At 48.2% G+C, this 15,840-nt stretch overlaps 1 protein-coding gene across 3 annotated transcripts in view; it reads left to right on the top strand.

Annotated features, from left to right (window-relative positions):
• The window catches only part of RUNX3 (RUNX family transcription factor 3), a 149,940-nt gene that overhangs the window by 71,521 nt on the left and 62,579 nt on the right, over window positions 1-15,840 (top strand). For all 3 annotated transcript variants that reach the window (XM_033157786.1, XM_033157784.1, XM_033157785.1), the window contains exon 4: window positions 5,660-5,904. In XM_033157786.1, coding sequence (XP_033013677.1) covers window positions 5,660-5,904 — 245 coding nt within the window. The remainder of the gene's footprint in view (window positions 1-5,659; window positions 5,905-15,840) is intronic.

Below are 15,840 nucleotides of genomic sequence, written 5' to 3'. Positions count from 1 at the left end.
GTTCAGTCATGAGGTTTGCAAAGGTGAACGGCTTTAAAAAGAAAACCAAGTCAGCGATGGGATGGAATCGGGTTAAAGACGATGGCCACGATTCAGCCTTGGTGAAACACTTTTCAAGCTGTCCTTGATAAACCTTTTTATTTGGATTCAAAGTGAATCCGACTGAAATGACTAGAGGATTACTTCGCAGTAAACGTCGGTAGGATCGGGTTGTACATCCCTTTTGTTTCAATATAAGCTGCGTAATTGGGGACAAGTCTTATTTGATGTTATTGATATATACAGTGTTGTTGTTGTTCAGTCGTGTCCGACTCTTCGTGACCCCATGGACCAGAGCACGCCAGACACGCCTATCTTTCACTGCCTCCCGCAGTTTGGCCAAACTCATGTTAGTCGCTTCTCCTTGTGCCCTCCATCTTTCCCAACATCAGGGTCTTTTCTAGGGAGTCTTCTCTTCTCATGAGGTGGCCAAAGTATTGGAGCCTCAACTTCAGGATCTGTCCTTCCAGTGAGCACTCAGGGCTGATTTCTTTAAGGATGGATAAGTTTGACCTTTTTGCAGTCCATGGGACTCTCAAGAGTCTCCTCCAGCACCATAATTCAAAAGCATCAATTCTTCGGCGATCAGCCTTCTTTATGATCCAGCTCTCACTTCCATACATTACTACCGGGAAAACCATAGCTTTAACTATACGGACCTTCGTCGGCAAGGTGATGTCTCTGCTTTTTAAGATGCTGTCTAGGTTTGTCATTGCTTTCCTCCCAAGAAGCAGGCGTCTTTTAATTTTGTGATTGCTGTCCACCATCTGGACTGCAAGAAGATCAAACCTACCAATTCTTATGGAAATCAGCCCTGAGTGTTCACTGGAAGGACAGATCCTGAAGCTGAGGCTCCAGTACTTTGGTCACTTCATGAGAAGAAAAGACTCCCTGGAAAAGACCCTGATGTTGGGAAAGATAGACGGCACAAGGAGAAGGGGACGACAGAGGACGAGATGGTTGGACAGTGTTCTTGAAGCTGCCAACATGAGTCTGACCAAACTGCGGGAGGCAGTGGAAGACAGGAGTGCCTGGCGTGCTCTGGTCCATGGGGTCACGAAGATGCGCACAACTAACGACTAAACAACAACAACATTCCAGCACGCAATCTGACCCTACGCCTCTTTACTTGAATTTAAGACCTGTTGATTTCAATGGAACCGACTAAACTCAGCCCATAAAAGGTGTTAAAAAGAGCTTCCTTTATTTGGATCGGGCCCATTCATTTTCCATCTATTGCGGGGGCCAAGTCAACAAATTAACTCAAATGACGTAACACGGCAAACTCCTGCAAGTATTTGTTCTACCATTCTCCCCAATACATTTTGGCTCCAAAGTTTAAGTAAAGCCAAGGTCAGACTCAATTTTCCCCATATTAATCGCGTCCTCTTTTCTTCGTTCTGCCAGTGGCAAGATATACATCACATAAAGCCCCCCCCCAACGGTCCTGGAGTTCCATAGCATTTTCATACCAATCCTTGAGTGAATAAGCGTTCTCATCCGCCAAAACGTGCTTTGGATCCGGATCCCGTGCCTGATCACTTTAAAAACCAAGATTTGTCTCTGGGTGTTCTTTTTGTCCCCTATTCTGCAGTCCCTACACAGGAATCCTGAGCATCAATTTGTCTATTTTAAATAGAGAGACAGAAAAAATATTTAGAAATCGATACCTTAAATCAATGATTATGGCTCGATTTGCAAGCGACCCCCGTCTTCTGGGTTTTTCACTTCCGAGACTAAAATATCCATGGGTCCTTTCCGCATTTGTGTTGATAGTGCACTGTGTGTTTAATAAATAAATGAGCGTGATTGTGGTGTTAGGGGTTAAGATTAGGATTAAGAGTTAGGTATTGCATTGATCCGAATTTCTCGGAAGAAACCGGTTTGATTCAGCATACATCAACGGGCGAGTTTGCAGCAAAATTCGCTTGCGGAGCTAGGAGAGGGAAGGGGGCGAGTTGGAGAAAAGCTGAGGTCCCTGTGGCTAAATAACCAGCCACGGTTGGCTGAAAGAGTTGGTGCAGGGAATCCCAAATGGGGAGGGGCGCTGGTGCTCTCAGGTTCTGCCCGATTGCTTCTCAGAGGCATCTGGTGGAAGACCAAACTGAGAACAGGATGCCAGACTAGATGGGCCTTTGGTCTGATCCAGCAGGGCTCTTCTTATGTTCTCTTCTTATGTTATGTGTAAAGAAAAGTGAGTTTTCGCTCTTAAATTGTTGCTTGTCTATAACTCCGGTCACCGCTCGAATGACACTGCTTAACTTTTTCATTCTCACCCTCTACATCCGTAAAACGAAGATGACGCCTAAACAGATGCTATGCATAGGATTCCCCCCTGTTACTCTTGATACCCTCCCTTCTATTGCCTTCTCTGTCAAAAATTAAAATTTACTGTATATCCCTCGGGGCATGTTACTGTTCTGCCATTGCGCAAAGGGCCGCGTAATTGTGTTTCATTAGCATTATCGTCGCTCCCGCTGCTGCGGTTTCCCCAGCTGAGTGGTGGAGAGCACGCTTTGTAGGCAGAACGTCCCGGGGTCAAGCCTAGGCATCTCCAAATATAGCCTGCAGACATGGCACATAGACCCACGTCTGAAATCCTGGGCAGAGATGCTGCCAGCCAGTCCCGAATAGGCACGCCTGAGCAGCGTGAGGCCAATGGTCTGACTCGGTGTATAGCAGCTTCCGAATGGAGAGGCTTTGCCAGACAGTTTGCGGGAAACGGTCTCTGCAAGCTCAGTGCCAAAGCGCATCCTTTTTGCTTGCGCAAGGTATCCAGTTCAGTTTTGAACCAGAGCTTCTGCCAGTCAGAAGAGGCGCTACTGAGCTAGATGGCAGCTTCCTATGGAAAGGGTTTGCAGGCTCTCTGTGGGCTGCGGTTCAGTGGTTGGAGCATGCGCTTTGTTCGAGAAAGGTCCCAAGTTGAGTCCCCAAGCATTTCTTGGCGACACGGGCAATTGCCGGGGAGCCAGATCAGAAATGGACCGCGAGGCACTAGAAAGGGACCAGTGGCCAGGCTTGTGGCTGTTCTTCTCTTTGTTCACTTCTTCACTATCCTAAGGTGGGGTGGAAGCCACAGGCTTGCGGGGCTCTAAAAGGGGTGGAGACAAAACCGTGGAGGAGCCTAAATCTGTCAATGACAGCTATTGGCTAGGACAGTCACAAAGAGAACCTCCATGGAGGGAGGGAGGGAGGGAGGGAGGGAGGGAGGGAGTAGAGGCTGTAGTAGCCCTTGTGGGCTTCCTGGCTGGCCAGTGTGAGAGAATGAACATAGGACTACGACGTGGATCTAACAAGATTCTTCTTATGAACACACACACACACACGTTTGAAAGGCTGAGTTTCTGAAGTGGCTATAAATTGGGCTTTGAGGATTGCCACTGAAAAATCCGCTACACTGATGTTCTCTCCTGCCTTGTGGTATATTTCTAATTTTCCATTTCTTAACACCCGAGGCCAACATTTCCCATCCCCAGACCGCTGCCGGCAGAGATCACACGCTCGGGGGTGGGTGAAAGCAGCCTCCGAAAGTGCCCCTCCCTCCATCGGATTTGGCAGTATGCGATTGCCTTGTAATTATTATTATTATTATTATTATTATTATTATTATTATTATTATTATTATTTCCTTAGAGGTGGGTGAGAAATGCAACTAGGCTCTCAACTCCCCCCACCCTCCGTTGTAAAGATGTTTATTTAGATTAAGAGTCACCTCCGTGGGTTTCCAGTCCCTCCCCGCCGCTCGCCCCCCCGGTCAAGGACTCACCGGCTTCTTGTCGGTGGAAGGCAGGGGCGCTTGTTTGCAGAGAGCAATGCGGTGAGGTTGCAGGTCTGAAGCCTTGGAGAGGAAAGCAGAAGAATAAACCACGTTAAAACCGTAATGGTCACACGATGCAATCTCGGGCGCATTTACTCCGGTGTAAGCCCAATTTAACTCAGTGGGCTAACACCTTAGTTGAATAAACAGGTTGAAGGCTGTGCATTAAATCGAATTAGCTGGATTTAATTTGTATTTGGAAGATCAGTGCAGAATAAGAGCCTGACAGGTTCTAGACTGAGGTCGCCGCGATACTATATGCATTTATTTGCATATGAAACACGGTGTAATTTTCTGAGGTGAATTCGATTTTATTGACAAATCCCATGGAGTCCGTCCGGGATTCTTCCCAAGTAAGTGTGTGAGATTTCGGCTTTATTTAGAACGGACACTCTCAGCATCCAGACGTCTCGGAAAGGACTTTGAGCAACTCTGGGGGTTTTGTTTTGTTTCTTAGGGTGGGCTGACCCATTCATCGCCTACCTAAAACTAGTTACCAACCCTTTGAATTACATTGCCTTAAATTATTTTGGTTTTCCTTTTTATTCGGTCTGAAAATCAGATCACCTTTGAGGCTGCAAATAATATAAAAGAAATCACATTTGTTCCGATCGTCATAATAAAGTTTGGGGAGAAAAATCCAAACAAACCGAGACCGAGTCCCCACGTGTTCTCTTCTTTTGAAAAGAAAGCAGGCGGGGTTGCTATGCGAGCTGCGTGGCTTCACCAGGGCCCTCCTCCTTCCTGCCGCGCCCTCTTCCTCTGTCATTTTCTCAGGCTTTGCCTTCCTCCGGTTTTCTGATTGGCTGTCCCCGCTGCCATTCCACCACGCTTCGTCACTCCCCCTCCCGCGCCAGCCTCTGAGTAAATAAAGTAAAAAACCCCGCTGTAACCGCTGACAGTTTTTGACTGGTTTCAGAAGCGCAAAGAGGAGTTTGGAAAGAGAAGGCAGTGGGTGGAGATGATCTAGGGTTACACGCGACTGCCAGGCACAGCAGGAAATGGATGCAGAATAACGATCCTTTAAAAGGGAAACAACCTGTTGAGGTTCTTTCGCCACCGTGCAATTGACAGTGAAGGCGGGAAGCGGGGCGAAAGGGAGCGCTGGCCCTTCCGTTGCCTTTGGTGCTCTGCAAAGTCTCGCTGCAGCGCTCGATGCGAAGTTTATTTTGTCTGATCCCAGTTTGTTTTGACTGGAGGGAAGAGGCCGCAAACAGGGAACTGGACGCCGAGTCGCGCGCTCCAGTCGCGTTGCAGGAGGCGGCCGGGAGGAGCGAGCTTGTTTTTGCGCGGAGAGAGACTCTCTTGCTGCACTTCTGGCCGCCCACGGGTAGCTTTGCCGTCTGTCAGCCGGAGCGCACCGAGATCCGAGCTGCGCTTTAGGACTTGCGCGGGAGGGCGGGAGGGCGGCGGAGGCAGAGGCAGCATCCGGATCGGATTTCTCGACCCTGGGGGAAGCTTCCGAGAGGGCGACTTCGCTCGCCGCCTGCCAGGCGAGACCAGGAGGAAGGAGCCCCTTGGCGAAAGTTGTGCCTCGTCAACTGAGCGGCGTCCGTCGGGAGGAGCCCGGGCGCTTGGAACTGGGGGCGCCCAGCTCGGCGGCGGCGGCGCTTGGCGTGGGCTCGCGGTGGCCGAGCGGCTGGGACCGTAACCCCGCTTGGGAGCGAGCAGCCGCCGTGCGCTCTTGGGCACCTGGCCGCGTGCGCCCCGCTCCGCAGCCGCGCGCGCCTCCCTCGCCTCTCGGCTGCGGCCTCCTCGCACCGTCCCCCCTAACGCCCGCTGTTGTGATGCGTATTCCCGTAGACCCCAGCACCAGCAGGCGCTTCACACCTCCCTCCACGGCCTTCCCCTGCGGTAAGATGGGCGAGAACAGCGGCGCCATCAACGCGCCGGCCCCGGGAAGTCGCAGCCGGCCGGAGGCGCGCTCCGTGGTGGATGTCCTGGCGGATCATCCCGGCGAACTCGTGAGGACCGACAGCCCCAACTTCTTGTGCTCCGTCCTGCCTTCGCACTGGAGGTGCAACAAGACGCTCCCCGTGGCCTTCAAGGTAAGCCGAGGGAAAGCGAGGGGGCTGGGGGAGGGGTGGGGGTAGAGAAAGGGAAGATAGACGTGGAAATGGAGAGAGGCGGGTGGAAGAGAGGCGCGCAGATGTTTCCTGCCCAGCCAGCTTCCCAAGCGCCCAGGAGAACTAGTGGTTTAACGGAAAAAAGGGCAACAGGAGGGGAGGGGAGGGGGAGAAGGAGGGTGGGTGTGTGGGGAGCAGAAACTTTCCCCCTTGGCGAAGTCACCCTCATGTTGCCCCCTTAGTGTGCAAGGCGCTGTACAGACGCGTCTCCCAAACCAGGGAGTGCCCCGACCAGCCAATTCTGGGAGCCCGAGTGCTCTTTAGTCATGAAACCGCAACCCTCGCCAGAGCCCGCAGTTTTAAGCGCCGGTTCTGCTTCTTGGGAGCTAAGCCCCATTGAACGCAGCCAGACTAACTTATGTGGAGCGAGGCATAGGATCGTATTGCTATACTGTAAATGCCTCCGAATACCTCTGCAGTCGGCTTGGCTGGGAGTCCAGGCTCATGGGTCTCAGTGGGACGTCCTTCTGAATACGATATGCGTAGGCTCTCCACCGTCTATTGCTCGCTTACCTGACAGTTAACCCCATTGAATTCAATGACATTTACTTCGGAGCAGAGGTGGATAGGATTGCACTGTGAAGGCCTCAGCCTAAGGCTGCAAAACCGAAATACACTTGACTAGGGAGCCTGTTCTATGAAACACAGGGGGACTTGTTTCCGAGTAAACGGCCACAGTTACTTGTGTTGGACGAGAGAATCCGGGTGATTTAGGAGTCAAGCAAAAGGCGGCGAAGCTTTTTACTGAGACAGGCCATTGGTCCATCTAGTTCAGCACTGTCTGCACGGACTGGCAGCGGTTCTCCGGTGTCTCAGACACTGACCTTTCCCGGCTCTACGTGAAGTTTCCAGGGATGGAACATGGGACGCTCTGCCGCTGAGCTGGGCCCTTCCCCATGTGTCAAATGCCAAATCTTATTTATACCCAAAGGCCTGCCCCCCCCCAGTCTTCACCCACTTCTCCATACTCACGCACAGTCCGCTTTAAAGCACCTCCAATAAGTGTCAATTGAGTGTATTTAATTCCTTTTCTCTCGCCTCCTGCCTACGCTCCAGGTGGCTTCCAATATAAGAAAATACAATACAAATTGGGTATGGAGATATACTGTTTCGGTTTTTGTTTTTTTTAAGAAACTTTTTAAAACTTAGGTCAGTAATAGTAACGATTCTAGTCTCGAAACCATTGGCTTTTAAAATCGGAGCTGAGTGCCATTGTGCCTTGCGCATATTAGAGCTCCCCCTCCCAATTCCAAATAATCTATCCCCACCATCCTTTCAACCGCAGCCTACTAGAAATCGGGAATGCAACGTCTTTAAAGGCAGGCTCTTCGCACGCAGTGGATTTGACCCCGGCGTCACTTCTGGATTTTGGATGTAAGGGGGGATGGCTGTCCCTCGGTTTTTGTTTTTTTTTTGAATATGATAGGGAACGGAGGAGGACGAAATAGCCCCTTTAAAGAATTAAATAAAATCAATCGAAACTCCTTTTTTTAGCCGGACTGGATGTCCAATTCGAATAAAGGAGGAGGGTGTGGGCTAAGCCTTATCCCCAAACCTGAGTGATAATACCTGCTTCGCTCTAAATATAATCGGCCGCAACCTTGGGCGCATTTTCTTAACCAAGAGAAATGTTGCTGTGGTCGCGACGGCTTGCAAACCCCGAAGGCACCGTCCGTAGTTAAGTAGTAGAAGTAGTAGTGGTAGTAACCGACACCACCACCGGGTCTCTAGGGAAGAAACCCTGCTATCCTATTCGCACACACACACCCAGGAGCTCTCTTTCCCCCAACTAATTAGTATATCCCGCAAAAACCAGTGATTCCTCCAGAGCGTCGGAGGGGCTTCTACTGGAACTCCACCGATCCCATTGCTTGCTTAATGGACCTTCCTTCCGAGGACACGTTGGGCTGCGCTGCTTCAGTCAGAAAATGTTGCTTTGCTCCTAGAGACAGTTCGAAGGCTGCTGCCCTTCCCCCATTCATCTCAGTTCTCGTTTTTTGCTATGTAAAAACGTCTGCAATCCTCAGGCCAGAGCAGCCCCCATTTTACTTCAGGCGACTTTTCCAAGAAGAGGAGAGTGCCCGAGGGGAGTCGGCATTTGTTGTCGTTAATGGTTCTGGTCCTCATGTCGCAGGGATCTGTATTGCTAAAATACCAGGCTTTGTAGTTTTGCAGAGTTGAAATCCCGATTACTGTATTTAGATAGATTGCTATTAGATAAGTTAGAAGAGTTTTAATGCATGCGCGCGCACAACGCAATATGTAGCCTGGCAGCACGTCCCAAGCACACCCAAGGTATTTGGAGCTAAATTTAATCGGAATCAGTGGCACAGCTTCTGAGCAAACTGCAGGTTAATAATGACTTTAGGTACTGTATCTCCTAACATACTGTACTTTTGACTCCTTTGCCTTCAGGGTGTATGGAGTGTTTAAAACGGGTGGGCGCTCTCCACCTTCCCGGTGCCTGCCTGCATAGTTATAAAAAAAATCAGGGCTAAGTCAAAGCCCTCTGCCCCCTTCCTCCTTATGTCTGCTTTTCGGGGTGTGTTTCTCCTGGGGCAAAGACCTGCCTCTTGCTTAGGTCAGCTGCAAAGACCCCGCGTCCTTGGAAGGCGCCATAGTGAATCATCGTTTTAAACCGATCCGCCGATGTGGTTTGAAGAAGGCTTGTCTCCTAAGTCCTCTTTACTAGGGAGCAAGTCATGTTGGGTTCTTGCTCGAGTCGTCAGCAAACTTGTCGGTGCCCCCCCCCCCGGTGTATAAGCCCCCTTGGAGCTTAGCAAGTTTCTGGACAGGAGCCTGAAAACCACAGGGGCCTCTTCGTCCCTTTGGAAGACTCGCTGCTTCCAGCTTGGTGGGTCCCAGGATCACCCCCCCCCCGCTGCCTAAATCTCTTTTTTGTGTCCCAACTTTCCATTCCAACCAGTAATGAAGCTAGCCTACATTGTGCGCCGCCCCCTCCCCCCTCCCTGGGACTTTGAGTGATGCGCTTATTTTTAATTTTTTTAAAGCGAGATTTCCTCAGCGTTGTTTTGCTCCCAGGCTCTTCTCTGATTGTTGCCTTCAGTTAGTAGCGACGATCAGGAAACTTTGAAGTTTAAAAGGAGTTTAGGCTAATTAACTAACTGGGGTTTAAAAAAAAAAACAAAGGAGGAGGAAGATGTAATCTTCAAGGAAAAAAGCAGCGCAACCCAACGGTATCTGATCAATCCTGTTTCCCTTTCCCCTTCCTCTTATCTTCTTAATAAGCGTTTGCTCTGCTGCTGATCTCGCCACAGCTATTTAATTCTTTCTTAATTTTAATCCCTCGCCTCTCAAAGGGTTACAAAAATCACCACTCTTTTTTGATCTGCCATTGAGCTTGTACGTTTGTTCTAGAGGCGTTTATTTCCCAGTAAGCCTCCGCTGGATCTCAACTCGATTGCCAAGGCCTCGATTGCCTTGAGGTCTAGATCCTTTTCTGTTTGTTTTGTTTTTTGCTTTCAGGTTTATGCCCAACTAGATGTATGGGATTATTATTATTATTATTATTCTACAAGATCTTTTTACAGGGGCGTTTATAAAGTGTAGCAAAAGAAACCTCAATACTTTCAAGTAATTGAATTCCTGGTGGTTGTCAGATGAATTGTGGTTATTATTTACATCAGTGCAGATAGTCTGCAGAATAACATGGTCCAGCAGGTGTAGCGTGGAAGTTCTAGGTAGTTGTCGTAGTTGATGGCCACCACAGAGAGACCTTTCCCCTTTCCTCACTGTGTCACGTACATCTAAAGCGGTAACCATCGCCAGCCAATTGCATAGTTTAACCATGTACTGCGGGAACAGGCAATGCGGTGCCTTCCAGATGTTGATGGACTACAGCTCCCATCAGCTGAAGCCAACGTAGCCAATGGTCGGGAATGATGGAATTTGTAGTCCAACAGCACCTCAGCTATTCCAGACATTAGCTGCATACTCACTATACAAGTAAAGTACCCCGAAAAGAATCATGAGAACTGTGGTTTACCACTCACAGAGCTACATTTCCTAGGACTCTTAACAAACTACAGTTGCTAGGATTCCTGTGTTTGTGTGTGTGTGTGCTTCACATGTAAGGGATGCATGCAGCCAAGCGCTCTCTTCCCCCCCCGCCCCCCTCAAAAGATTTTGCACAGCCTCCAAATCCAGCCGCAAGCGAAGCTCTTCTAGGCTGCAACCCCATTTCCCGTGAATAAGCCCCATTTCACCCACTGGGAGTTCCTTCTGCGCAGACACGCCCATGCACAGAGTGGTAGAGATTTCAGCACCTGCCGAAGGTTGGGATCCTGAACCCATGGCGAGTTGGTCCTTAACCGGACCTTGCTCACGCTGGGTCTCGGGCGCGTGCCAGGTTACCTGCAGCGACGCTGACACTCCCAAGTCGACATGCACCACCGTGGATGGTTGCCCAAGGACCATAAGTCCGTGGCCTTTAACTTTCGAGTAAGCACATGTAGTTCGGGGCTTGCTGATGCACTACCGCCCCCATGGGAAAGCAATGCCTAACTTTGACAGTGCGCTGCCCCTTTATTAGTATTATCCGGAGGCACTGAGAACTTCCGGATAATACTAATAAGGGGGCAGCGCACTGTCCAAGTTATATATATATATAACTCCCCAAGTAAAATCCGTGGGAGAGAAAAGTGTTCCTGTTTAGCTAAATTTTGACAATGTGTTTGGGGGCAAGGGTGACAACGAGGAGGAGAAGAGGCTGGGAATTGCAGAGAAGTGTGAAAGGGAGAAAGAAGCAAAGGAGAGAAATAGATTTTGTTTAAAAGAAGAGCACACACGCAAATGAGAGGCGCATTACTAAGATATCTGTCATCGCTTAAGGAAATTAACAAACCACAACAATTTAACGACTCCTCCGATTGTGGATTTGTGATCAGACAAAAATAAAAAGAAGAAAAGAAAGGAAGGAAGGAAAACCCTGTCGAAATGAAAGTACAGTAGATCTCTGCACATGTTTCAGCAATAAACTGTAGGATGGAAATCGGAATGCTGGAGGAATTAAAGAGAACTTTTTAAACCTCTGGGCGCCTGGGGGTTGGGAGAGCGACCCACTGAATTCAGTGGGTTCCCTTTCCCCAAATTATTCATTGGAGCAAAGGAGGCAGCGTTCCTCTGCACAGGCTTATAACATGGGTGATCACAGAGGAAGTTAATTTCTGTGTAAGTGGACATATGACTGAGCTGCAACTTTGCAGATTCTCGGTTAGCCTGACCTTACCCAAGATTTTAACCCAGTCGCACCGAGCGGACATGAATTTCCCTGGGAAACTACGTCGAATCGGGGCAACCTCCGCGTGTTGTTGTTGTTTTTAAAAAAGAAACATCGACAAAGAAATAAAACAAAAAGCAAACCCTCTAACCCTGCTCTGCCCGCGCGCAGTGGCCGTGGAAAGGCAGGAGATTTGCTTGGCATCCTTTGCAGGCTAAATTATTAGACACATATAATGGAGGGTGGTTATTAAGGCCGTCGTGTGAATTCACGGTGCAAGTAAATTACTTGAAATAATGCATATTGCAGTAAAAAGAAACGAGAGATGTCTGTGCTCCAGGATTCTCTTGTGAGGCTGTCAACAATTCCCATTTTTTTCAGTTTTGGGAAAACGGATCTCCACGTGGATGAGGAATGCCCTGGAGGAAAGGGCGTTGTCTGTCTTATTTGATCTCATTTTCAGAAGAAGGGGGGGGGGGGCGGTGGAAAACCTTCGCTTGTTTGGAAGCATTTCATTTTATTTTCCAAGAGGGGCCTGTCATTCAACGCGTGAGACTTCGCTTCTGAGTAAACCCTCCTCTTCGAACCGGGCTGCCAGGCTGCAACCCTTTCCCCGGCTTTCATGGGAGTAAGGCCCGTTGAATCGAATGGCAGTTACTTTTGAGTAAACGGGCACAAGCTTGACCTCCACGATTTAGTTTGCTCCGAGGATACGCCATCCGAAGGCTGGGTTCCACCCAGATAGAAGAAACTGGTTTCTGGAGGGACACCCCCCCTCCCCGCCTCTCCTTGGGCGTACTCTTGTTAAAATGAATGGGGTTGTTTCCGATTCACACCTCTCCTCTTCCGAAACCAGAGGCAGGAGGCTCTCTAAAACAAAAAGGGCGACATCGATGATTAAATGCACACTTTGTGAAAAAGAAAAACACTTTGAGTGAAATTATCTCTATTGCAGCATCGCTTAATTAAAAGGGATATAATTATCATTTTCTCCCTGCCACCGACGCACGAAGGGAGGAGGACACACAGGAACCGTATTCTGAAATCTCGTCATCTGCGGAGGGGGAGGGGGGAAGGCGAGCAAAACAGGATGACTGGTTTCCAACGAAATGCTATTTAGAGTAGACCCATTGAAATTAATGGACCGAAATTGGTCGTGCCCAATGCCCATTCAGTTTCAATGGCTTACTCCGAACAGGTCCAATGTTGGCTCTGTAACCCACTGATACCTTTTAAAAAGCCTCCTACCCCTCTTTATAAAATTTTCGTTTTCATTCCCCCCCCTCGATTGGGGGGGGGGAGTTGTGGCTGAATTAGCTATTTATCATGTGCGTAGCCAGGATTTTTGTTAGGAGGGCGGCAGGACTTTTGCTAGGAGGGGCAGAACCGTCGTGATTGGTCAGTTAAGTATTTCTATTGTTTTACTTGATCTAGTGGGGCAGCTGCCCATCCCTGCTTCACCCCCCCGCCCCCGCTACTCGCGCCCACGCTATTTATCCTGAGTTTTTGGATCCGCAGAAGCTCTGAAATGCAGATGAGGCATTGGATGGCTCTTTTCAGGAAAGCAAAGGCCAAGATCCTATGCACGCATACTCGGGAGTAAGCCTCAGTGCGCTCAAGGCGGGTTGCAGTACTTCTGAGTAAAGGTGCGCAGGATGCGGCCGCAACCGAGCTTGCCACAATGTTCTGAAGTTTACACAGTTCAAAAAATAAACACATTCCCTTTCCCCCCTTAAGTAAGATGAAAGCAAATCACCGTGCCTGTTCAAACCAGATTCAGAGGGATAGTGCAGATGAACTGATGGTGCATAACCCCAAGCCTACCTTTAAGCCCTTTGAGATGCTTTGAGATCTAGTTGGGGTTTCAAAGCGCTTCGCTGCGGTCGGTTTCATCAACAGGGTCAACAACCAACACTGGCCAAAAAAAGAAAGAAAAATGGCAATGCTGCGCGTTTCCGAGTTAAGCAGAGCGCTTCCTCAGGCGCGAGGTCGGAGAACTTTCATGTTGTTTATTGAGTGGGTGTTTCCCCCCCCCCCCAAAAATATAATAATAATAATACCGGATCTTGTTGCGGTCGCTACCCTGCATCAGGATTGAGACGTTCCTTTCCCGCAGATTAGCTAGTTTCTTTGCCAAACAGGTGTTAGTACAAAATAGCCTCCGGCAGGACTCTGCGCAATTACAAATGTAGCAAAACCCCAAAGCGCGCGTCGGAGAACCTAAGGTTCAAAATAGGCGCGGAGGAATTTTTCGCTGGCGTTTTTTGTCTCACATACACACCTCCAGTGCTGTTTACGGAGCCGTCCCACCCTTCGTTCAGAGAACGATCCTGACGTTATAAAGAGGAGGAAGAGGAGGAATGCACTGGTCTCCTCTGGTTTAACGTTTCTGAGTAGTAGTAGTAGTAGTAGTAGTAGTAGTAGTACCCTTCTCATCTGTGATTAATCTTTGTAAAGTCATACAGGGATTCAACTCTGCCTGAATGCATGGCCTTCTGGTCTAGAAGCTCTTCCCCCTAATCGATTTTTGTTCCAGACTCTCTGCTCAGTTGCAGAGGAAATTGACTCTGTACATGTTTAGGAATGCTTTCAAGACAGATAACAGAGGCTGGGTCCTGGCACAAATGAAAACCCTGCTTCTGATGAGGCAGGAAGGTGCAATCCTATCTTCTGTGTTTGTTCGGAAGAAAGTCCTTTTGAGTTTAATGGAACTTACCCACAAATAAGGCAACAGAGGGTTGCAGCCTTAAAAGCTTTAAATGCCAATGTTTAAAAAAACAAGACATTTCCCTTCTTCCACTCCACAAGTTTAAAAATAGTGAATCCCTAAGTGCAAAATTATTCTCTTTAACACAAAACACAAAACCCAGAACCTCTTGCAACACATAACCCAAACCCCCCAGGGTAAAAAAAAAACCACCCACCCTTTTCTATTCCCTTAGAAATCCACCTAAGGTTCAGAATGTACTGTCACACATTGCATCCTAAAATAATTCCCTCTTTATATTTAAAAGCAACGACACTGGTAGTTCTGTTGATCTGTTAGGAATAAATCCATAGGGACAGTAAAAGAAGAGTAGCATATGGTTATTGTATTTGTATTTGTTAAAACAACAACAACAATTAAAATGGTTTTTTAAAAGTCTACATTTTGGGCAGTATCAGGGCCATAATTAAAGGAGTCCTATGACCCACCAGGTATGCTGTATGCTCCCCCTATTTCTCCCACACCACAGGCATTGCTAGGTACATAATAGGCTCAGGGAGGCACAGATTGATGCAACAATTTTGCCTCTGGGTAAATTGAGGTACTGAGTGACTGAGGTCTCAACAGAACTGTGCTTTGCAGCCACCCTATAAGCAAAGGAGCAGGACACCCAGAACCTCTCTGTAACAATGTCTCTGTCCTGCATAACCTTTCATTTAAAAATATGTTTCTATTCCCTTTTACTGTTGGAGTTACAAGGGGAAGCATGCAGGGAGTATTCAGCCCAGTCTGTGGCTCATTAAGAAACAAACTTGCTCCCATCTTCCGTTATTCTGGCCAATGATGTGTGCCAGTGCACTGGGATAATTCAAAAGCACTAGGCAGACTCCCTGTCCCAAAATTTCAGGCCATGGATCCCAGGCACAAGTTAAACTCTCTTCTTTCCCATTGATCTAAGTGTTGATTATTGTTACCTAACTGTGGTCAAAACAAAGTCCTATGTTTCCTATGTGGCTAAAATTAAGACAGGAAGCTCCTTGGAGCTTATGTTTACGAAGCTATGTAAAATGCTATTACAGTGGTACCTCGGGTTAAGAACTTAATTCGTTCTGGAAGTCCGTTCTTAACCTGAAACTGTTCTTAACCTGAGGTACCACTTTAGCTAATGGGGCCTTCTGCTGCTGCTGCGCTGCCAGAGCACGATTTCTGTTCTCACCCTGAAGCAAAGTTCTTAACCTGAAGCGTTATTTTTGGGTTAGCGGAGTCTGTAACCTGAAGCGTATGTAACCCGAGGTACCACTGTATATTAATGGTCTGATAAAAGATTAATAATATTTATAACAATTGGCTTTGCCAGATCATCAGTCCTGTCTAGCTCAGTATTACCTGCACTGATTGGCAGAGGTTCTCCAGGTTTTCAGACAGGGGTCTCTCCCAACCTTTCCAGGAGATGCTGGGGGTTGAACCAGGGACCGTCTGCATACAAAGCTACAGCCCCTCCTCCAAAGTTTAACAATCACTGCTAAGTTGGTCTTCATTCAGTCAAAGACTTTTAGACTGCAATCCTGTGCATCCTTGTTTGGCAGTAAGCCCCATCAAGCACAGTGGGACTTCATTCTGAGTAAGCCTTTTATTTTATTAAATCTGTACATCACTTAGGATTACACTGTTTAAGTCCCATGGATTGCAAGGGTGGTGGTGAGGAGATTTTTTTACCTCTCCCATTGTAATTGACGGAGCTTAATTTTGGCTGGACCAGATCCTTCCTTAATTAACTAGACATGGTCAAATTCATTTTGCCTGTCCACAAATTATGAGTTCAGCTTATTACTTTGAGCCTATTTTTGCCCTTTTATGTTACTCTGCTAGGGAATGAAGAGAGACGTTGTCAAGAGTGGCCTTTGCTTCTAAC

Source organism: Lacerta agilis, chromosome 8 (genome assembly GCF_009819535.1).
Source record: "Lacerta agilis isolate rLacAgi1 chromosome 8, rLacAgi1.pri, whole genome shotgun sequence".
In the NCBI taxonomy this organism is placed as follows: Eukaryota; Metazoa; Chordata; class Lepidosauria; order Squamata; family Lacertidae; genus Lacerta; species Lacerta agilis.
The sequence above is the reverse complement of the archived record's forward strand: the minus strand, read 5'-3'. Positions and strand labels throughout refer to the sequence as shown.